The sequence below is a fragment of the Monopterus albus genome, unplaced genomic scaffold, assembly GCF_001952655.1.
Source record: "Monopterus albus unplaced genomic scaffold, M_albus_1.0 scaffold43.1, whole genome shotgun sequence".
NCBI lineage: Eukaryota > Metazoa > Chordata > Actinopteri > Synbranchiformes > Synbranchidae > Monopterus > Monopterus albus.
This window is the reverse complement of record NW_018127923.1, coordinates 2,254,098-2,276,889: the sequence shown is the minus strand read 5'-3', so window position 1 is coordinate 2,276,889 and position 22,792 is coordinate 2,254,098. Positions and strand designations below refer to the sequence as shown.

General features: G+C 41.9%; 1 protein-coding gene across 5 annotated transcripts in view; it reads right to left on the bottom strand.

The window, feature by feature from the left end:
* The window catches only part of ltbp1 (latent transforming growth factor beta binding protein 1), a 156,259-nt gene extending 133,597 nt beyond the window's left edge, over nt 1-22,662 (bottom strand). For 3 of the 5 annotated variants that reach the window (XM_020599892.1, XM_020599894.1, XM_020599893.1), the window contains exons 1-3: nt 21,946-22,662; nt 10,016-10,086; nt 1,249-1,585 (exon numbers count right to left, since the gene is read on the bottom strand). In XM_020599892.1, the coding sequence (XP_020455548.1) occupies nt 1,249-1,585; nt 10,016-10,086; nt 21,946-22,307 (770 nt within the window). In that variant the 5' untranslated portion in view covers nt 22,308-22,662. The remainder of the gene's footprint in view (nt 1-1,248; nt 1,586-10,015; nt 10,087-21,945) is intronic. The other 2 variants (XM_020599895.1, XM_020599896.1) reach the window with 1 other exon arrangement.
* Between the last annotated feature and the right edge of the window lie 130 nt (nt 22,663-22,792).

Below are 22,792 nucleotides of genomic sequence, written 5' to 3'. Positions count from 1 at the left end.
CCTATTTCATTCAGTTTTGTTTCCTTCATTTAATGGGTCAGAGACTATTGTAACTGCTGTACAGCTCTCCTAAAAAAAAGGTTATTCTGCATGAACGCAGGGTTAGACTGGGTCTTGGATGTTAGTCTCTGTCTTATTCTGAAAATGTGAGCATTCCTATTGTTTGACTTTATTAATAACACCCTCTGGGGTGTGTAGCTAGGGTGAACTGCCCTAATGTGGGACGGTTTTTGCATTTTGGAACTCTGGAATGTACTGAGACATGAAGCCAGTATAGTGAAACCGCACCCGGTTGGCTACCATTCTGAAATCCCCAGGATGTGTCCTAGTCTGACAAAAAGAAAAAAATGCCGATATAAACTTTAACTTGATTTGACTGTAGTTGCATGTATATTTTGTCTCTTTTGTTGTGTAATGTAAGTTGATACATCATCAATAAATTGTTCCAGGCCAATGTATTTTTTCTGCCAAAATATCCGATCTTCCAGTCTAAAATCCAGTTTTCTTTGTTGTAGCATATTTTATTATTTCAGTAACTTAAAGTGCCCATGGCTGCTCATTTTTCTCATTTCCAGCCATTTAATGTTTAATCTTTGGTACCTCTAGATTAGCCTGGCACTCCTCATAACTGCAAATAGTGTGTATTTCAGAAAGATAAAACCACAAAATGCACTGTTGCATGCTGCTAGTTGACTGCAAGGTGGGTATTGCTAGTAGATACTAAGGGCTTTCGGGCATTCTGTGCTGGTGGCTCAACCTTCCCGTACTCTTTATCGCATTACATGTTTCATGTAAGAGGAAGCCACCAGGGGTCAGATTTAGGTCCCTGCAGAATTCATCTGCAGAGGGTTGTCCTCCAATTCTGAAAGATTCTGTTCCAAGTACAACTTCTCCATGAGTTTATTTTCCACTACATGCATCTGTGCTTTTGTGAAGTGTAATGTTCCAGTGATCTGGTTCAGTGACACCAATACTACACCTGACCAATATTTCTTGGTTACAAATTTTAAATCAGGATTCCTCTGTGCTCACCTCCACACCTGTGGTGTACATGTAAACCTATGCTAATGACTATCTGGCCTGCACATGAAAGCATCCAGGTGTTGCAGTTGCTCAAGGACTATCATTAGCAGAATTTGTGGGCAGTTTGACTTGACTGGGTTGTTCTAAAACCTGTCATTTAGTGGAACTATAGGAATTTTAGGGTGGTAGAAGGTACAGTTTTTCCTGGTCAATAAAGGTACTTACTGTTGTTGGATGTGCTGTTGGATGTAATGTGGTCGCACAAGCTGGGGGGCCGGCTTCATGGTTAGTTTCATGTGGGCCATGTTGCTAGCTGGTGGGGAGGCGGATTCATAACCAATGGAAGGCAGTTGCTGAGGTGTTGGCCACTGGGGCACCACATTCTGTCCCTTTGTGTGACCGGTGGGGTGCTCTTGGGTAGGTCCATTCCCAGGCAATGCTGGAACAGGGTGTGTAGGCACAGTCTTCTGTTCGCATGCCTTCCCTTTTGAGCCAGGCTTGCAGACACAGAGCTGAGGCCTGAGGCACATTCCTCCGTTCTGGCATTGAGGGATACAGGTAGCTATAACACAAAAATCCAGACAGAGGAGAAAAGAAAAAGGAATGTGAAGAAGAGATAGAATGAGTGACAATAATAAGTCACGCATACAAAAACATATGGATGGGAGATATAGATGCCAGCATATAGAGATGTAAACTTGACTTTTCATGATTTTAAGTGCACACTCGTGTACGTTGCATCTCATTCATTTACGCATTCAATTGTTTCTACTATTATAAATATTTACATATTCCTTATTTAAATATTAAAATTTATTTAACATTGCAGTAAATATCCCTGTTCCCCAACCTCATCTCTTGTTTGTCCTTTCTCTACATATCCAGCATACCTATGACATACAGTATGGGACCAGGCGCAGTCTTGACTAGTGATTTAGTAAACATGAGGCTAACAGAGCAGTGTTTCCCAATCTAAATAAATTCTTTACATACTCACCTCACACCAGACAGGTAACTAGCAGGCAGTCAATAGCTAAGTGTAAATGAGAGAGAGCTGGTGAGCAGAGCGGTTAATCTCACATTTAACTTTCAAAATTGCTGGTTTATTCTTATCACGTTATCACCTGGGACCTCTGGAATTCAGGACTGTGCAGCAGTCTGTCTTTGAGGCTAACATTAGCTTAAGCAGTCAAAGTGCAGAGTTGTCACCAGTATCTTTAGGAATTGTCAATGTGATATCAAATATTGTTGCAGACACAACTTTCACAGCCTGACATGGAGGAGGTGTGGGTTCAAAGCTATGTGATCATCCAGCAAACTCTTCTGAAGAAGCATACTTGCAGCATAACCTGCCCCTCAGACAAGCTAGAACAATGCTGGCCTGTCCGTTCACTGCTCACAGAGAGACTAAAATGATACTTAGTCCACCATGGAACAGTAACAAGCCATATAGCAAAGTAACAGGTAGGCCATAAATTTCATATGTTGGAGGGCAAGACCATTTGGCCTTCAATGTCATATACTGTATTTTCAGAGGACACAGAGGCCAGTCTACAAAAGGACGTGTGTATGGGCAGGTGGTCATTTTTAAAATATGCAGTAAATTCTCTTTAAGTCTCTCATTGCACTTTTTTTCATTTTTGGGCCTTTTATGACTATGAATTAGTGAGTCACAGAGAGGTGGACAGGAAACCGCCGACACACAAACACGAGGTAGGAGCTTCTGTAAATTTTGAAAATCAAACAGTATTTACCAGACTTTAATAAAAACAAACTTTGAAAAACACAAATCTAAACCAACCAGAAAATAACTCTGCCATGAAAACTAATTGAAATTTAACATAACTTGAGATAAATAAATCTACATAAACATCTACAATTCAGTAATCTTTACCTACTAGGGGTGTGACGATACACAGATCACGAGACAAGATGATACACAATATTATATTCACAAGAACGAGATATTTTAACACAATTTTTAAGAAATCTTCAATGACAAAATATATGACTGGAAAATTTTAATTGACTGAAAATCAAAATGTAAAACAATGCAGTTAAAGTAAAAGACAATATACAAGCACTGTAAGAGGTTTTACCACAAACTTGTATGATTTTACATGAGTCTCATCAGACCTGATAACTGAACATGAGCTTAAAACTTCTAGCCCCTTCAGACTGAGTTTCAAAAGTGCGAAACACAGCCCTCTCCATTCATTTCAATGGAGGATTGCATTCACCGCAGCCGGTATTCTATGAAACATTTGCTTTTGAAATTTTCTGGCAAAATGATGCAACCCCATGTGGCAAACAAGTTGGATCTGGTTCAACTTTCACCACATCCAATGGTGACATCATCCAGCAAAGACTCTGTGTTGGCCAATCATGTATGGGGATGACCAGGATGTGGACCTGACATCAATACATGTTTACCTTGTTAGCATGAGCTGCTATGCACTGTTGAATTTGGGCCGCAGTTAACGCACCATGACAACATGCCATTCATTTTTGGTAGTACTGGATACTAAACAGTGCTTTTATCTATCAATAGCGACACAATGGTGGTAGAACTGGCGCTATGGTAAAGTAGGCTACGTTAGCAGCGTGGCTAATCAAAACACAGTGGAAACTCCCAGGCTGGAAATGTGAATGAAGACACTCGTGTCAACTCGTCATAACGTGGCCATATTGTAAGCACCTACAGCACTTCCCCTGCAACCACTCACCCCCCAACCAACACAGCCCTTTGCGTTCAAACACACCAGGGAGTTGTTTTAAATGTATAGTAACACTCAGTCATACTGTCCTGGTTCTGTTATGTACTGATATTGCCTTGATGAGCCTCCACTTTCATTGCAAATGCTATGAGAAGAGATACAAGAGTCCAGGAAATAACTATTTCATACCAAGAAAATAAGACACACATTTCAGGTCTACAATGTCCTTCAGGTGAGCCAACACTAGTCTTTTGAAGGACATCTTAATTACAGATATCAGGGCAACAGGTCTGTAGTCGTTCAGTCACAGTGAGCTGGGTCAGTTTGGAGTGGAGGATGTCAGGGATGATGGTGTTGAATGCCAAGCTGAGGTCCACAAAGAGGGCCTGTGCATAGGTCCCTGGGGATTCGAGGTGTTGCAGGATGTAATGCAGTGCCAGGTTCACTGCACCGACCTGTTTGCCTGGTAGGTGAACTGCAGGGGGTCTACGGTGTCCTTCAGGTGGGCCAACACCAGTCTCTCAAAGGACTTCATAACTACAGATGTCAGGGTGACAGTTCTGTAGTTGTTCAGTCCACTGATGGAGGTTTTCTTGGGGACTGGAATGATGGTGAAGCATTTGAAGCAGGAGGGGACCTCACACAGCTCCAGTGACCTGTTGAAGATGAGTGTTTAAATGGGGGCCAGCTGATCAGTACACACTTTCAGGCAGGAGGGGGTCACACCATCTGGGCCTGGTGCCTTTGCAATCTTTGTTGTTTTTTTTTTAGAGAGGCCACGCACATCCTTTTTACAGCTCGTTAGAGGTGGGGGGCTTGAGGGAAGGGTGGTGAGTGTCGGGGAGCGGCCACTGGGTCTCAGGTGGAAGGGGGGCGGAGTATTGTCTCTTAAACCTGCAGTAGAACACATTCAGGTCATCTGCTAGTTGATGGTCCTCCACAGCAGGGGGGGATGGTTTCCCTGTAGCCAGCGATGTTCTTTAGGCTCCTCCACACAGACAAGGAATCGTTGGCTGAAACCTGAGCTTTCATCTTTTCAGAGTAGCTCCTCTTTGCTGCTCTGATCTCCCTTGTCAGTGTTTTCCTGGCCTGGCTGTACAGAATCCTGTCCCCACTTCTGTAAGCCTCCTCTTTAGCACGATGAAGCTGCTTGAGTCTTGCTGTGAACCAGGGCTTGTTGTACCAGATATTTAATGAACATTTACTGTAGGTAAATGTAAGTATCGAACAGAATTCAGTATCAGCAGATACTTAATATTAAAGGACTCGGATCAGTAGCAGGGCCACAAAAACTGGATCAGGATATCCCTAGTGTAAATACAGATTTAAGTCACAATGGCCATTTTACAAAGCATTAAAAATCCAATATCCATCTAAGCACTCCATTGAACCAGAAAGTTTCACAGCAAATTTTGTTTATGCTAGCAGTTTAGTAACATAATGTTATCAGTTGCTACAGAGACAGTTATGGGGTAAGACAGCTTTCAATAATATGCACTGGTTGTGCATAAATTAATAAGTTGTACATAACTGTATTTTCATAAACTCTTGTATATTTAGGTTAGATGTAATACAAATGGGCTAGCTATATTTCAATAACATTTGTTTCATTGATGATTAGTGATTATTATGACTGTGGGCGACTGTGTTTCAGCGGGTAGAGCAGTCCTCCCCGCATCGGAAGGTCGGTGGTTCAAATCTCGGTGCCTGCAGTCCACATGTCAAAGTGTCCTTGGGCAAGACACTGAACCCCCCCCCCCAGTTGCACCCGATGGTTAGAGCCATCGATGTGAGTTGGTGCCGCAGATGGCTGCCTTGGTTCTGTACCGGAAACAAATTCCTTGTGTGTAAACATACTTGGCCAAATAAAGGTGATTATCCTTGTTTGGGGTCCGTGGTGGAAATGGGGGGCTCTCCAGTTGGCTAGCTAGCTAATAGCTCGCTAACACCTATTCCACTTGCTGCCGGGTCTCAAGGCATAACTTTACAGCAACGTTCACTGTACCAGAGTTCAAACATGATAATTCCCTGGACAGTTTGAATGCTGGCAGCAAGATGTGCGTCTCCTCCGTGCTGACACAGAGAGCTCATGGTAAAGGTAAGTTAGCTGTTAGCAGGCAGCTGCCTATTCAGCTTTCGGGACTGAATGTCATCACAATTTTTATCAACATTTAAGATCATGAACATGGTTTATCTAGAAGTGTGTGGGATAAACTATACAGTATGTTCTCCTCCTAGAATGAATATACTTTTGAATATAACACCACACTTAACTTTCCACTTTGAGTGAAATATTTTTTATTTCTTTTCTGACTAGCATAAATAGTTTCCACCCCCCAAATCTCTTGCCTGGAGCTGAGGCTGTTATGTTTCTCTCCTCGTCTCTCTCTCTCATACTGAGGTCAAGCACATAAGGGCTCTGTTCTGCAACCAGGGTGATGGACTAAGTGGTGGTAATTTACTGTAATTGTTTGCTGGGAACAGGAAATACATCAGTCACAGTGTTGCCCTAGCCCTTTTCATCAAGCCACACTGGGCCTGGCACACGGGGGGCCCTCCACAGCCATGCTGAGGTTTGCATGAGTTAAAAATATTTTGTGTGTGTGTGAGTTTGGCTGTGTTTATGTGGCAGGGGGCACAGTGATTTACCTTTTATCACCACCTTGATGCAAAACCTTAAAAAGTGAAGGAGAAAAAGAAAATTGCCCAGAATTTATGAGTAACTGCAACATCCCTTGCATGGGCCAGATGTTCAGCAAATTCAGAAGCAGGTGGCAGTGGAAAGCTATGACACTGATATATGTGGTACTGAATTCCACATTATCGGAGTCACTGCTGGACCTTAGTGTTCAGATTAGCTCTGATAAGACTGTCCTCTGAGAATATATGGGCCTCACTAATCCTCTAGCTGACAGTTACTCTTATCTTTGCACTGGCCAGGAGGGAGGCCATAGAAACCCTATAATACTGAACATCCTAGTTCTTCACAGTAATGCACTGTGTCAATGACACTGACCAACTCTGAAGAATACTTAGTAAAATTGCTTCCTGTAGTGAGCTACTACCTTTCATCGCAGGAAATCATTCTATTGTTGAATAACTATTTCAGAGAGTTTGTGCCTTCAGTAGTGTTTAAGTGGAATGGGTGTGGACATCATCCAGATATGATGCCCACACCCGGTCACATCTTAATGTGACAATGTATCCAACAACTCAGTGTGAACATTTACTGCAACTTCCACTTAACTTTATAACAGCTGCATTCAGCGCACAGCCCTCCACTCTCAGTGCTGCTACACAGTAATGGGCTGTGATGGCCACAGGGCAATGAGCAGCAAAACACTCGTTCAGCAAGTAGCCAGGTGTTCTAGCCAACGCACATGGTGGTGGGTGACTGGCAGGTGGGTCAGGATTAGATGACACTCTTATTTTTGCATTTAGGTTTTGTAACATGTAAAATGAATTGGATGAGAAATTAAAAAAAAACTATATTTACTGTGACAAATGCATCAGTATGTACAGTAATTGTCCAGATTTATTTAATAATAATACCATTTGATTGGCTTTATTCTATTTTTATTAAAATATGCCTGGATTGCTCCAGATAGTGCCTCAGGACCTCTCTAATGTCAACTAAGGCAGGTCCTGCATTACTAATATGATTCCTGTGTTGTCAAGGTAATCTTCAGTAACACTGGTTTACAGTATGTATACCCAGTTATAGTGGATGCTGTCCACATTTGACCACTTTCTTCCAAGAAAATAAACTGAGCAATTCTAAATTTACTACTACAAAGATGCTTTGTCTGCAAGACCTCCATGATGCATTCACATGGTGGATTTGACAAAGCAGTATTCTGCTCTGCAATTCAATTATCCATCCCATTTGACTTCAACCAGTCTAAGGGAGGAACTGGAATGTCTCTGGGGTCATTTCTTCTGAATCAGTATTGTATCACCGAATCACATGTTATCAGCTGTGGCTGTCTAGAAAATGAACAAACAAAAACTGTGACTACAGCAACAAGAGGTCCAACATACTGACTTTGTAAAGCAAGCCTTTGTATGCAGCTCCTCAGACATGGAGCTGAAATTGCATTCTGGTTTCTTTGGGTAGATTTAAAGCTTTGTTGCATAAAGTCAGTGCTTCAACAAGTACTTGCCTCTGTCAGGGTGTTTGTTAATCCTATTTGTTTTAATGCTTTAAAACAGTGCATCTGACTTTGAGCTTTTCTCATATCAGGTAATGAGTGAAAAGGTCACAGGAGCAAAGGTTCTGGGGTCTGAACTAACGTTCCGAGATTTAACGTGAGCAATTTAACGCTGCAGTTTAGGAACAGACTGTCTTTATCCAAACTGAGAAGGTAATGTTACCTATTGGTAACATAATGCTTTTTGCTTGGGGGAAATGTTTGTTGTTTCAGTGTTTCCTGACTTCGTTGGCAGAGTTAGCTACATATTTTACAGCAGATGTCGCTCTGTGTTTATCCACCAAAATCCGATCCATTTCAAAGGTAGTGATATCGTGTAACCCCTCTTATACATACTTTATCATTATCCTGTGCAGCCTCTCTCTGGCTACGTACAGTCATCTTTCATTTTAGTTTTTGCTTAACAATTAGCTATTACATTACAATTAGCTACTAGCAAGCTTGCTATGGTTAACCCGGTGGTGGATGACAGACTGCAGGCAAAGCTGCAATTATATCTTATGCTCGTTTAGCAGGTGTTTTGATAAATTACTCTTTTTTACTAGAGGTTTTATTGCACATACAGTAACAAGCTTAGGTGCTGTCAGCTCAAGTAATGTGTCACCTCACGCGATGCGAGCAAAAAACTGCTCACATAAACCTGAAAAATGGTGCTAGAAAAGAATTCTAGGAAGGTATTAAAATAATTAGAATGTGTCCTCTATTGGCTCACCAAACCTTTAGCACCACCTATATTTGTGCAGTAGGGCTAGATAATATGGCCAAAAATATTGTCAACATTTTTTTCATACTGATCCTTTTCGATTATGACTAATAGATGAAACGATTAATGAGAAAGGACACACATTCAGCATGTTCATTAGACCTCAAGGATACATACAGTATATCATGGTGAGTACCACTGAATGCACACAGGGTACCTTTTGTTTATATTTTCAAGGTTGATGCTCAATTTTGAACTGAATCCTATACAATTCACTAGATCTGTTATGGTTCTAAACAATCACTTATTTTTGGATCAATAATTTGACACTCTGTAACCAACACAGTAGAATATTTATGCTTATTGGACTTATGTAAGGCTGTGTTTTTTTTATTAGTAAATGTGTTATAAACACTTCTCTGTAGCGCTCCTCTGTTATAGAAGACACCACAAACTGCCTGTAGTATAAAGATTAAAGCTTAGACAGCACCAGAGCCAGGTCTATGAAGCACAGAAAGAACATTCAAACAGATGGGAGCAGCACTGAAGAAACTTCTTAAATAATGAGTTGGCAAGACCCTGCAAATAAGGAACTCATCTGGCCAATGGATCTGGGCCAAGAGGCATTCTCCATCTCAAGTCTGTTTCTCTTTCAGTCTGAAACACGTACTCATGCCATTCATATTCACAACCCTGACATGGGCCATTTACAGTTGCCAGTTAACTTAGCCTGAATGTCTTCAGACTTTGGGAGGAAACACATACCTCAGCAGGTATAAACATTCTCCCTGGAAGGCATTCTCATGTAACTTCATGTAACTGACAAAAAGACGACAACGATGGTGACTGAAATTTGCAGCTGTAAAATCGATCAGTAGATATACAACACATGGGCTGGTTAAGAACATTTTTGTGTTTACTCATAATGTCCCCCAATTCCAAGATGATGGTGCCTTCATATGAGAGCAGGGAGACATGAAAATACATTGCGCAAAGCAGACTGACAACTACACTGACAAACTGCTTTAAGAACTTAATTCTTTGTTCATTCTTTGATGATGATGATGATGATTTGATGAAAATATTTCTGAAGTTTTTAATCAAAATAATGGAATACAATATAATAAAATATTCTAATTTAAAATAATACATTTGAAAAAGCCTCTAAATCAAGAAAAGAGTGTGTAATGTAAAGTAAAAGAGAAACTACAACAACAAAGTTTCAGTTTCGGTCAAGCATTGCAAAAAACATGGATTGGATACCTGGAACACGTTGTCTGCCACCCAGTGATATATTGACTGGACCTGCTTTATTAATATGAAGACCTTACTGTGTTGAAAGAATATTTGTGTGCACTTACGCTTTGTGCACCGGTGCGATCCGTGAGCTTTACTCCATCCATGACAACACTGCCCTCCACAGACATTCACCCTGCAAACAGAAACCAAACAGAGAAAAATGCAATAAGCAGACATGTTACCTCCTTTCTTCAGGTGCCAACCTCAGCCCTTCCTACACCTGACTGGATGAACGCACCTCACACCGGGCTGTCATTAATCTTTACCTCTGATTTTGAAAGAGGAGGCAGTTTCTGAACACATCTGAGGTAAGAAATAGGCCACATCAAGTTTCATTTGAGGTTTGGAACACCTGCCTTTATTTGAGTTATGGTTCATGGGGTTCAGGGGGTTTGAGACAAGTCATGTCATCTTCTAAATGTTTTACCATAGTTGTCTAATTTTTGGCACAAATCTGCTGGGCTCCACTGATTCTCACCGGATGTTTTCCAGACTTGAATGCCATCCAAAACACAGCTCATGAGATGTGGTTTGGCCTTAAAATGCTAAATATGACTGGGAAGGCAGGAATTTTCTAGCCTTGCGCCAACCTGAATCTCACAAACTTAGGTTTACTACAAAGCTTTGGTTTGAAAAAGGTCCACAGAGACTGGATTGCATCAGGCTGTTGGAACCCGGACCAACTTGGAAAATCACAACTCACAAAGAGCGTGAGTCACTGCCTTAAGATAGCAGAGCCTTACAAGTTGGTTTAAGATACAAAATAAGTCTGATCCCTGCAACAGTAGATTGTTAGGTATTTTTAGTCAGATAGATATTGGATAGATACTTTATGTATTAGAAATGTTGAGTGGAGATAGGATGTCTAGTTAGACTGTTAAATGCTTAGTCATGCTCATGAGTTTCTACAGGGTACATCTGGTCAAGGATAACTAGAGAGAAGAGTTGATGATTGTCAGCAGACAGGGTGTTTAATATTATTATTATGACGTGTATAACTGTAGCCTTAGCCATAATATGTTCTTATGTTTAAGTCACGACATGTTACTAGAAGTCGTTGAGAATGTTTTTAGCTACACACCACTTAATCAACAGACACACACATTGATTTGCTTCATGTTTTGACTACTGCTATGACCAGCTGCAAAGCTGGTGAGAGAGACATCTCGGTTGACGTTTCTGTGTAGTATGGGGCTAGCCCAACCGAGGGGATATAATGTATAGGCCTGGTGGGTTCAGGGTCTTTCATCTTACATCTGCCTGCGTGCAGTTTGGAGGTGCAAGATACTTGAGCGTGTAATGTTAATTTTACCTGTGATCCTTTGAATAAATCAACACTGTTTTGAAGTTACTTGGACTGCCTCGTCTCTCAGAGTTAGCAATGGTAAGATGAACCATATCCTACAAGATGTAGAGACTGATTTCCTTTCAAAAAGCAGACAAATGTATGACAAGGGCCCACTGAACACAAGCTAAAGCTGCATTGAACCCATTCACACTTGTCACAGGTCTTTTTCTGGTTGTCACTGTGTAACATCTGTACATTTGACTGATAATCCATTGAAGTAAACTAGATTTACACTGGAAGTGAAATGTTAACAGGAGTCCCTTCCATAGATGCCGACACTGTACAGTAGGTTATGGTTCAGCATTATTTCTATAAAGAATAAAACCGGCTCCAAAGTCTGTCAAAAGTTTCGTCAATTGCTGTGGCTGATGCAGCTCATCTGCAACCTGGAAAAATAACAGTGGTAATGAAAAGCATAGTTTCGATGACAGTAGACTCAGTGACCCATAACGACAGAGATACAACTTTTTCAGACATTTCTACAAATTTATAAAAAACGAAAAACTGAAATCTCCCATTTATGAATGTATTTAGAGCCTTTGCTGTGGCACTCTAAACTGTGCTGCTGCACTGTGTTTCATTTCATTCTGCTTAAGATGTGTCTAGAATATGAATGGAGTCCACCTGTGACAAACTGAACTGAGCGGACAGGGTTTAGAAAGGCCCACACTACATATCAGGACATACTAAACAAAGCCATGAAGTTTCTATAGATCTCTATAATAAAAAAGTGGTGAGCACAGATCAGGGCAAAGGTATAAAACCATTTCTAGGCAAGGCAACTTAATTTATAAAGCACAATTCATACACAGAGGTAATTCAAAGTGCTTTACAGAGGCAAGGAAAAACAGTAAGCTTTAAGGTCAGTGTAAAGTAGAAACAAAATAGGTGTTCTGAGTTTGTTATTAACCACCCAGACAAATTGCCAAGTATATAAAATTAGCTTTCAAAATCATGAAAAAATGAGTATTATCTGCTCTGAAACGTTGGGGGCATGTCAGGTGAAGACAGTGAAACCACACCAAATTGCAGAATGTGCCTCCTGTTCTCAACATGGTGCATTAAAGTGGCATGCTTTTCTGTGTTTTCTGACTTGCCTACAATGTTACAACATTGAATTACCATCTTATATGTGACTGATAGCTAAAAAAAAAAAAAGGTGTACCTATGATGTTGTGCTTCTATGCAGAAGCAAATCAGTTTATATACATGTCACACAAACTCGCGAGACTTTTTTTCTAACACAAAGTATTACGTGATAGTTTAAGGATCGGAGTGATGAAAAATATGGTTTTTGTGTTTATGGAGCTACATCTCCTTTGTGTTGGTGTTTGAATGAGAGCGGGTGATGTTCAATTCCTACACACATACACACACGGAGCAGACGGCTGCTGCCACACCAGTTGAGACTGGGAGCCAGTAAATGTACATGCAATAACGCTGGCTGAGCTGCTCGTTAGGAGGCGGAGAAGAAATTTCAACGGTTCATGGACATTTTAAGATGAGGGATGGTGACGAAAGTAAAGCCAACTGTGAACTCTGCTTCTCTCTGCTGTGCGTCTGTGAGTGCCCCCCCCCCCCCCCTCCCCATCTCACACAGACACAAGGTCACATTTTACAGATACATCAATGTTCAGTGTGTGCAACAAACCAACAGTAACAAAGAGCATAATTAATCAAATACTTGTTGAACAAGCTGACCACAACCCCAAAACTTGCAGAAATGCAAAGTCTTCACTTACTGTGGTCAAAACGCCTTGTTGATCAAACCCATTCAATACTCATTCTGCTGACTGTAGTGAATTGTTGAGAACAAGAAATTACTAATTTTATGTAGGTAACGAGGCAGTCTAATGAGCTCTGTGTATGAAAATGAGTTGAATCCTTGTGGACTTGGAGTCTGAAACCAGCAGCTCTTTTACAGCAGTGCAGATGTGTGTCCATCAGAGAGGACAGGATGAAGCCACAAACAGTGGCCGGCTTAAAGTAAGAACACAAGTGATATTATGCGCTCCTAAACCTGTTGTTCTGGGTGGGGTTTGTGAAATAATTTCATCCTAACAAAAGGTCACACACCTTAAAAGGCTAAAAACCACTGTATTGCAGTATGTTGTGTAGTGATATCACAGTAAGTAGCACTGTTGCCTCACAGCAAGGTTCCAGGTTCACATGCCGGCCGACCCGGTGCCTTTCTGTGCGGAGTTTGCATGTTCTCCCTGCCTGTGTGGGTTTTCTCCGGGTGCTCTGATTTCCTCCCACAGTCCAAAGACATGCGAGTTAGGTTGACTGGTGACTCTAAATTAGACTTCATCTGGAAGGGCATCCAGCTTAAAACATGCCAAGTTTAGCATGTGCATTGTCAGTTGGGTGGCAACTGCTGATTTGCTGTGGCGACCCCTAATGGGAGCAGCCCAAAAAGATCTCCAACTTGTCCTCACAACCACAGTTTTCGCTCCTTTAACATGAGTTTTCACTGAATAGTGACACATTTGTCCTCTTCCTGTCAGTGTAACTATGGAAGCAAACAGATTCACAGAAAACTGTGTTGCCCACAGTCTGGACAGTTACTTGCAGTGGCCTGAATGGGGGAGGGTTGTTCACGTGCTGGTGAGAAACTCCAAAACAAAAGTCAGCTGTGAAACAGCACCGGATTTATGGGTCACCCATCTCTTGTCTACAAATTATTGAGGGAAAAAAAACTTAAAGAACTGCCTTGTTTTTTACATCCAAGTCACCACATATTCAGATATGGCACATAACCTGCATCAAAGAAACATTACTGGCAGCATAAAACCCAAAGAGCAATAGTGTTCCGTTGTTTTAGTTACAGTGGCAAGAAAAAGTATGTGAACCTTTTGGAATTTCATGGTTTTCTGCATCAATTTGTCATAAAATGTGATCTGATCTTCATCTAAGTCAAGAGTACTGATGAATATCATGTGCCTAATATAACAACACAAACAATTCTGATCTTTCATGTCTTTATTGAGAACAAACATAAAAACCTCATAGTGGTAGTGGAAAAAGTATGTGAGTTAATGACCTCAAAAAAGCTAATTGGAGTCAGGTGTTAGCATACCTGGAGTCTTGTTAAGAAAATGAGTTTGGAGGTGTGGACTAGAGCTACTTTGACTGATAAAAACCATTCAAACCTTTTGAGTTTGTGCCATACAAGAGGAGTATGCTTATGTGAGCCATGCCTCGCCAAAAAGAGCTTTCCGAAGATCTATGATCAAGAATTGTTGATTTACATAAAGCTGGAAAGGGTTATAAAGTGATTTCAAAGACTTAAAAAGTTCACCAGTCTACAGTTAGGCAAACGATCTACAAATGGAGACAAGAAGTGGATGCCCAGTCAAAATGACCCCAAGAGCACAACGAAGACTCATCAATGAGGTAAAGAAACAACTTTGAGTGACAACCAAAGATTTGAAGACATCGTTGGAACTGGATAACATCTATATTCATGAGTCTACAGTACGTAAAACATTGAACAAGCAGGGTGTCTATGGCAGGACACCATGAAGGAAGCCACTGCTTACTAAAAAGAGCATTGCTGCAAGCCTGAAGTTTGTGAAAGAGCACATTGACACAGCGGTATTGGCAAAATGTTTTGTGGACTGATGAAACTAAGATTGAACTATTTGGAAAGAACATGCAGCACTACATATGGCATAAATAGGGCCCTGCACATCATCATGAAAGCATCATCCCGACCGTAAAGTACGGTAGAGGAATGATGATGAATGAGTGTCTTCAATAAAGACATGAAAGATTAGAAATGTTTGCGTTTTTTTTGTAGGCACATTATATTTGTCAGTACTCTTGACTTAGATGAAGATACGATCACAAATTAATGCAGAAAACCATGAAATTCCAAAAGGTTCACATACTTTTTCTTGCCACTCATTGTCTGCTGCATATGGTAGCTCTTTATAAATTGAGACTGCAGGGAAAAAAAAAAAATTTGCATCAAAATGACATAAAAATTAAGTTAGGCAGACAGAAACCACCTGATCCTTCCAGGCTCGTGTAACCTCTTAGTAAAAGGTAAAACCTCTAAGTTTTCCATGGGGTGGGGGGGTGACAGCATTTCACAGCTGAACTGGATTCTCTAATCACACATCAAAATGTTCTGATGGGCCACAGACTGACCAGCTGAGGTCAAACTACTGGACCACACACTGCCTGGTGACTTTGTTTCCCCTCTTTTTATTCTGACTACAACTGTCACATGAATGAAAGCACATGGAGCTTCACAGCCAAAATGCTCCAGCTTCTAAAACACCAGTTAAATACAGAATGAACTGACTTCCTATAACAGTTGTTTAAAACTTCTTTGACAAAATACATAAATGTTACAAACCAATCACCATGTTTTTCACAGATGTTACATACATAGGCCTGTGACAACAGTTACAGCTAGGTGCAAAAGTTTGCATCTCCTCACTCTGAAATGGCAAAGAAGAGTAAAACAAAGAATTTTTTCTCACCATCATCATAGTTAATGCACATTCATCCAGTACAGCTGTCCCCTCATCAACAGAAGCAACTGCTCAGGGAGTGTATAAAAAAAAGTTATAGTAAAATAATGAAAATAATATCAGTGGAAAGGTTTGCATCCCTCTTTATGAAACATTGCCCTAATGCTTTGTATGCCCTCCCTAACCTCCTCCAACCTCTCTGTGTGCCCACTGTGGGAACACACATGCAGCAGAGAGAAGATTACAGAGGAATTCTTTGGAAATAATTAAGACTTACTCCACTCCACCTCGAGTGGTGGAGACAACCCCACAAAGGAATTCTCTTAGAAGTAATAAAACTTTCCATCAGCACCAGACACTTCCCAGGTTTACAGTTCCAAAGCCAAAGACTGCATTATTTCCAATGAATGAAATAAACCTCACATCCACTTTTGTGCTCACATGCTGATCTCTGAGCTCTGAGTAATTGTCTGCAGACTAAAAGGTCATTTGTTATCTCAGCCCAACATCGAGCTGAAGTCAAAGAGACATCCCTAGAGAACTCCAGAGGAACGGTTTAATGGCTCATATCAGATTTGAGACCTAACAAACCTAACAACCAGCCCTCTCACAGACAACACTTGTTTTGGAACACAAAATCCATCTGAACTAAGTGCTTACATTTTATGCAACTTGTGTAATAATGACCACAGATAAAATTTCATAGTGTTCAGTCCAACTTTGATCACAAAAGATTTTAATCATGATTCTTATAGTTATTTCTGTTTTCCTTTTTAAGACAGTAAATTATAATGCTTAAGCCTAACTAATGAATGGGGCATAGAAAAACGGGTAGATAATGCAAACACGGTGTCATTTAATTTATATTTAAAATCCTCATTTTCCCTCGTACCAAACAAAGAAATCTGAAACTCATGCTGGCCAGGAAACACCACCTCCTTGGGCTTACGACAAACTTAGAGAAGTTAATTCTAACGAGTCTTTGGTCTAGAAGAGTTTTTGCCCACACTTCACGTATACTGTGTTTTCTGTTGGTTTGTACGTGCTCCTGATTTTTTCTCATCGATATAGTGTTTCTGTTTTAACTGTCCTTTGATATTTTCAGGCAACAAACCAAGCATGTGTTATTTAAAATGAACAAGAAGCCACCTTTGTAGAGCTCTACACTGGCATTGAGTTTTCAGTTATATTAAGAGGGGTTTTTTATTTGCAAGCTTTTTCGGTGGAAACCAGCTCTAATTTTCAAATGCAGACTGCCAAGTCCAAATTATTATAGCTGCTTTCACCGAATCCCACTGCTTTACATCCACACCCACTATCTGACATTCAGCCAGACCGTGTAGAACCCGACCAGAACCGATCCAAACTTCAAGCCTCCTGCCAACAGCCAGCTGTCTTCTGGGCCCGAGGGAGCAAGGACTCCCTATTCACCAAAGCAACTCGAACTGTTGCTGAGTGACAAGCAGGACTTCTGGAGCCCACAGCTTCTAAAGTTCTGTGGAGCAGAAGTCTGGATCCTTCTTTTATAATCCTTCTTGTCTGGAACAGAGCAGCCAGCGTACCACACGGTGATGCAGTATGTCAAAACACTCAGTGGTGGAGCGGTAGAACATCTCTAGCAGATTTCCCCACAGATTGGTTTTGCAGAGCATCCTTAAGAAGTGTAGTCTCTGCTGGGATGTTTTGACTACCACTGAGGTGTTTTCTGTCCAAGAGAGGTCCTGGGAAATGGTAGTCCGCAGGAACTTAAAGATGGAGACCTGCTTCACCTCGTCCCCGTTGATGAAAAGCAGAGAAGGATCCGTCCTCACCATTCTTTGGTTCACCATTTCTTTGGTTTTTCTGGTGTTGAGGGACAGTTTGTTGTCTACGCACCACTTGGACAGTGCCCTCACCTCATCCCTGTATGCCAACTCATCTCCTCCAGTTATTAAGCCAACCACAGTGGTGTCGTCTGCGAATTTGATGATGGTGTTGCAGAAGTGGATGGGAGTACAGTCATGAGTGCACAGGGAATAGAGGAGTGGGCTCAGCCAGTGCTGAGCGTGATGGTGGAGGAGCAGTGGGGGCTTCACATGTTGCAGGCAGTTTGTGAGGAATTCTATAATTCAGGCACAGGTAGAACGGGGTAAGCCCAGGTGTAGCAGCTTGTCCACTAGTATACCTAGGATGATTGTGTTGAATGCTGAACTATAGTCCACAAATAGCATTCGAACGTAGTTCCCCAGCTTCTCCAGGTGCTCAAACTGGGCAAAGAAACAATTCCGTTTCTCTGCCAGCTCTACACTGGCATTTACAGCCCCAGAGGGTCTGCCTTTGTAGTTGGTAAGATGCTGCAGTCCCTGCCACACCTGTCATGGATTGTTCTGTGCCAGATTGTCTTCTATTTTCCTCCTGTAGTCCTCCTTAACAGCCTTAAAAGCCCTCCTCTGATCAGCCCTCGCTGCACTATACTGGGCCTGAAAGCAGAGTTATGCACTTTCAAAAGAGACTGTACTTCATTGTTCATCCAGGGCTTTTGATTAGGATAAACTCGGATTTGTTTGTCACAAACAGTTACATTTTCAGTACAGGTCTTGATGTAAAATAGCACTGCCTCTGTATATTCCTCCAGGTCCACATTTTCAAAAATACTCCACTCTGAGCAAGTGCATCCGCTGGCCACGTTTTCGTAGTCTTTTTTCCAGGCTTGGTCAGTGGGGGTGTATGCTGGGATTAGGAGCAGTGAGATGGTCAGACAGGCTCAGTTGTGGTTGGGCCACTGCTTTATATGCATGCTTTAAGTTTGAATATACGCAGTCCAGTGTTTTTTATTTCCCTGGTGGCACAATGTACATGCTGTATGAATTTAAGGAGCACTGTCTTTAAGCATGCTTGAATAAAGTCATTGGCAATCATGTGCACTGCTTCAGGATAACCCTGTTGCTGTTTGTTTGTAGCGTCATGCAACAGGACGAAAGCTATGCTATTGCTGGCATCTGGTGGTATATACACAGCAGTAATGAGCACAGCAGAGAGCTCTCATGGCAGGTAAAAGGGTCTACACAATACAGACATTGCTTCCATGTCAGGATAGCAATGCGTGTATGTGGTCTTACAGTTAGTGTTCCAGCCATTGTTAACATACATGCATAGACCCCCTCCTCTGCTCTTACCGGAGTCTCTGTTCCTGTCGTGCCAATGAATGGAGTGCCCTGCTAGGAATACTGCTGTGTCTGGGATCAGTGGATGTAGCCAAGTCTCTGTGAAAATCATCACACAATTGCGAATGGTGGAATTTCCAGCGATAAGTAGATCCAATTCATCTGTTTTGTGCACAATGGATCAGGCGTTGGTGAGAAATATGCTTGGTACCGGTGGCTTATGTGGTTGTTTCCTCAGTTGTGCTAGTAAGCCTCCCTGGCTGTAATACACCGAGACAAAGGTCCCTCTCTCCATTTCTTCTACAAATTCTATGATTGCTGATTTTGTTTTCCACTGAAAAATGACATCCCATTGTCAGCATCACTGTGGATGGTTTCCCATTAGGGACCTGGGCCCAGATCAGAGTACACTTGACCCCAAAAGTCTAGTTCATTTTGATCAGTGTGAAAACAAGCGAATGGTGCCCGAGTCCACTTGACGAGGTGATCTCGAGCACGAGTCATGTGATGTCACAACTATTCGACTCTCTTAGCTTAAACATTAACAAACATCAATGCCTCGTCTCTTCAGACACCACTGTGCCTGTGTATCATGGGCACAGTTCATCCTCTGAGCGGCACTGTAGATGTGGAGGTAGAAAGGCAGGTGAGAAGGTTGTTGTTTGCATCTCAAAAATAATAAAACCATTTGCACGAAACAGAGACAAATGTCACCGAGTTCATTACATGAGTGGTTGCTTTTTCTTGGTAGACTGCAAATCAACTACGTTCACACTGCCACCTATTTTACCAGACTGTGTACAAACGCAAGTGTGCTGGGCCATGGAACGATGTTACTAATATGAAAGACCTAAATGGACCTACGGGGGAGGGGCAGCAATCCTGCTCGGGCATAACCATGCCTAATGTGAAAACTCTCTATATCACCACAAATGTACCATTCATGCTGAAAGAACACAATGATGGGGAAACAGAAAGAGACTGATTCCTGCACCTACCACATAAACTATGACACATTCCTATCCCTTACATAATAGTACATCAACTTCTTTTAGCTTTAAAAAGTATCAATATTGATATCATTGATCCTAGCCTGGTATTACTTGGAATCAGATCAAACCAAATTCACAAAATGCTCCACAAAATCTAAATTTGGGCATTTAATTGAAACCAAAAAGAAGCCTGGAGGAGTGTGCCAGCTGTTAGTCAAAGCAAATACATGCCCCACAGTCGATTTTGCTGTGTATCTCAGAAAATATATATCTATCTAATCATATTTGGTTCTGTCTACAAGCTGAAAGAAAACTCAGAGGCTGTAAAATGTTACATGCAGTGTTGAAATTAGCCTGTTTTCTCTGCTATTTGAAAAACTACATACGCTGAATAAGAACTAATATTGACAACCAAGTGAAAACCCTAACAAGCAGCCATTATGCATTTATTTTTAGTTTTCATAGTGCTAGAGGTGATGCTGGTCATTCTGTCATCACGATGCCAGAATATATTTACTGCACCAGTTAAGACTAAGAGAAATCAGACGTCCTTTCTTCGGTCTTCTCCTTAATACATCCATGATTCTTCTGACCTGTGATCTTAAGCAACATCAAAATACAACAAAGCAATACCATGTGAGTGAGGATGATCCACGTCTAGCAATTAAATTAGTGATGTAGATTGCTATGCTTTTGGTGTCTGTTCTTGGTGCTGTCTGTTCACTCATTTTTAACTTCGCTAATGCATTTTTAAGCAGCTATGCTAGCATAACTTCGGGTGCGGTTATCATGTACACATTGTGTGCACTCTCAATGTGCACAGGCAAAAGTCTCTCCAGCTAGGCTACGTGATGCAGGCATTGTGTGGATTCTCAATGTGTGTTTTTGATTGTTTTTGTAAAGTGAGTGACATTCCCGATGATGCCAGCTGGAACATTGTTAAAACAACAATTATCACAGACGATATATATCCCACACCCCTAGTTCAGATCTTAGCCTGCCCACGCATGTACAGTTTTGACAGAAATGTGAAATACATACAACAATAATGCCCCCAAAAGACATGAACTCCATTCTAACAGCAGTTGTAGAATCAGAGATCGGATATAACTCAGATCTAGGACCACATACGGAAGTGGCCGAGATCTGATTCGAAAACATCCAATTTGGTTTATTCATTTGTCTGTTACAAAAATAAGACCTGAATTGGATTTGGGTCACTTCAGATGATAGTGTGAAGACAACCTTACATGAGGTCTCCAAAGATAATGAAACAATAAAAATGACAGAAGGTCTTAACAGGTGCAGCAAACTAACAGGTGGGTCGGGGAAAGGTCAGTGAACAACCACACAGTCCACAGGAGAGGTCTAATTAGATCAAGCATGGGTGTACCAGGAATACGCAGGACCTTTACAACTGTTAACTATTGTGTATGCCAGTTTGGTTTGTGACTTAGACCAAATCCCTGTTATTTGTTCATTATATGTGTGATTTACACATTCAGTCACACACACCTGGGACAGCCATCAGAACACTGCTGAGGGTTGTCTGAAAACCAGGGGCACAGTGGAGCGTAGGGATCCTACTCTTCAAAACACATCCATGATCTGAGTGTTTAGAATAACTGCATCTTATATTCACCCATCAGCATTCATTCATCTAACACCAGATGTAGTCCATGTAGCAAGTCAGAGAGTTTGACCTGCGCCATGCGAGAGTCAGCTCTGCAATCAGCTCTGTTCATGGTGTCACAGAGTCAGGACCTGAAATCAATGGGACACTGTGTATCCTCGGGTCCTCTGGTGGAGAAACCTACCCAAACACGGTTTTTACCCACTTTATGTGCATGACATTAGGTTAGTAAATAACATGAAGCGAATATAGCCTACATTTGACCAGAGACCTACTTTAAAAATACCAAACTCAAAGTTTATCTGCCTGCCGCTTGTTTGGTTTGTGATAAATGATGACAGGAAGTCATTTCCCCCCTGGCTTAACATTCCTCCGTCCTGAGAGTTTCTTACCCGGACAGATTCATTTGCTGCTTCTGCTGGCTCTGTTCCTGTCCGCTCTGCCAAACCACTGCCTGCTGATGACTGAGCTGTGGGGGTGATGCCGCTTGCGTCCCCATCCTGCGGGTCCGCACCTGGCCGCCGAAGTTCGCGGTGAGCTCCACATTGTACGTGCGCGGCTGCCCCGCTGCGCCATGACGCGTCGAGATGGAGCTGACTCGCACCCCGCCGTCTGCTCCGGTCGACCCCGACCCAGGCTGGAGCACGAACAGCCTCCTGAAGCCGCTCTGGCTCTGCTGCTGCTCCGCTGACACACGTATCAGGGAGAGGAAAGAACCGAGGGAAAATAAGAGGCCCCATTTAATCCAAGCCATATCCACACCGAATATGAAATGTTTATGATGTTTAAGATAGGTTAATTTCGCCTCCGTCAAAAACTCCTTTCACTTTTTAAGAGCAAGAAAAACTTGTATTCCTGAGCATATTCATGTAGGTACCGACCTCCAGCAAACTAAATAAGGATCGGAAACCAAGGGGAAAGGTTGGCTTCACTTTAAAAAGTTAGAAAAAATAGGGCATACAACTTAAAAAGTGCAGAAGTGAGTAGGACTGTCCCAACAGCGGTGGCTTACTCTGAGCACTAAGTCTGACTTGGTGCGCAGACAGAAGAGCCTGAGAACTCCGAGGAAGTTTCTCTGTTGGAGGTGAACAGTGTCAACCGCGCGAGCAGCCTGCCTCCAGACGTGACGTCAGGAGGGGGAGCCTGCAGACTAACCCCAAGAACGCTTACTGACAGTTTCTAGGGGCCCATGGGTGTCAGCCCCCACCCACACACGGATTTACTGCTTCTTTTTTTTTA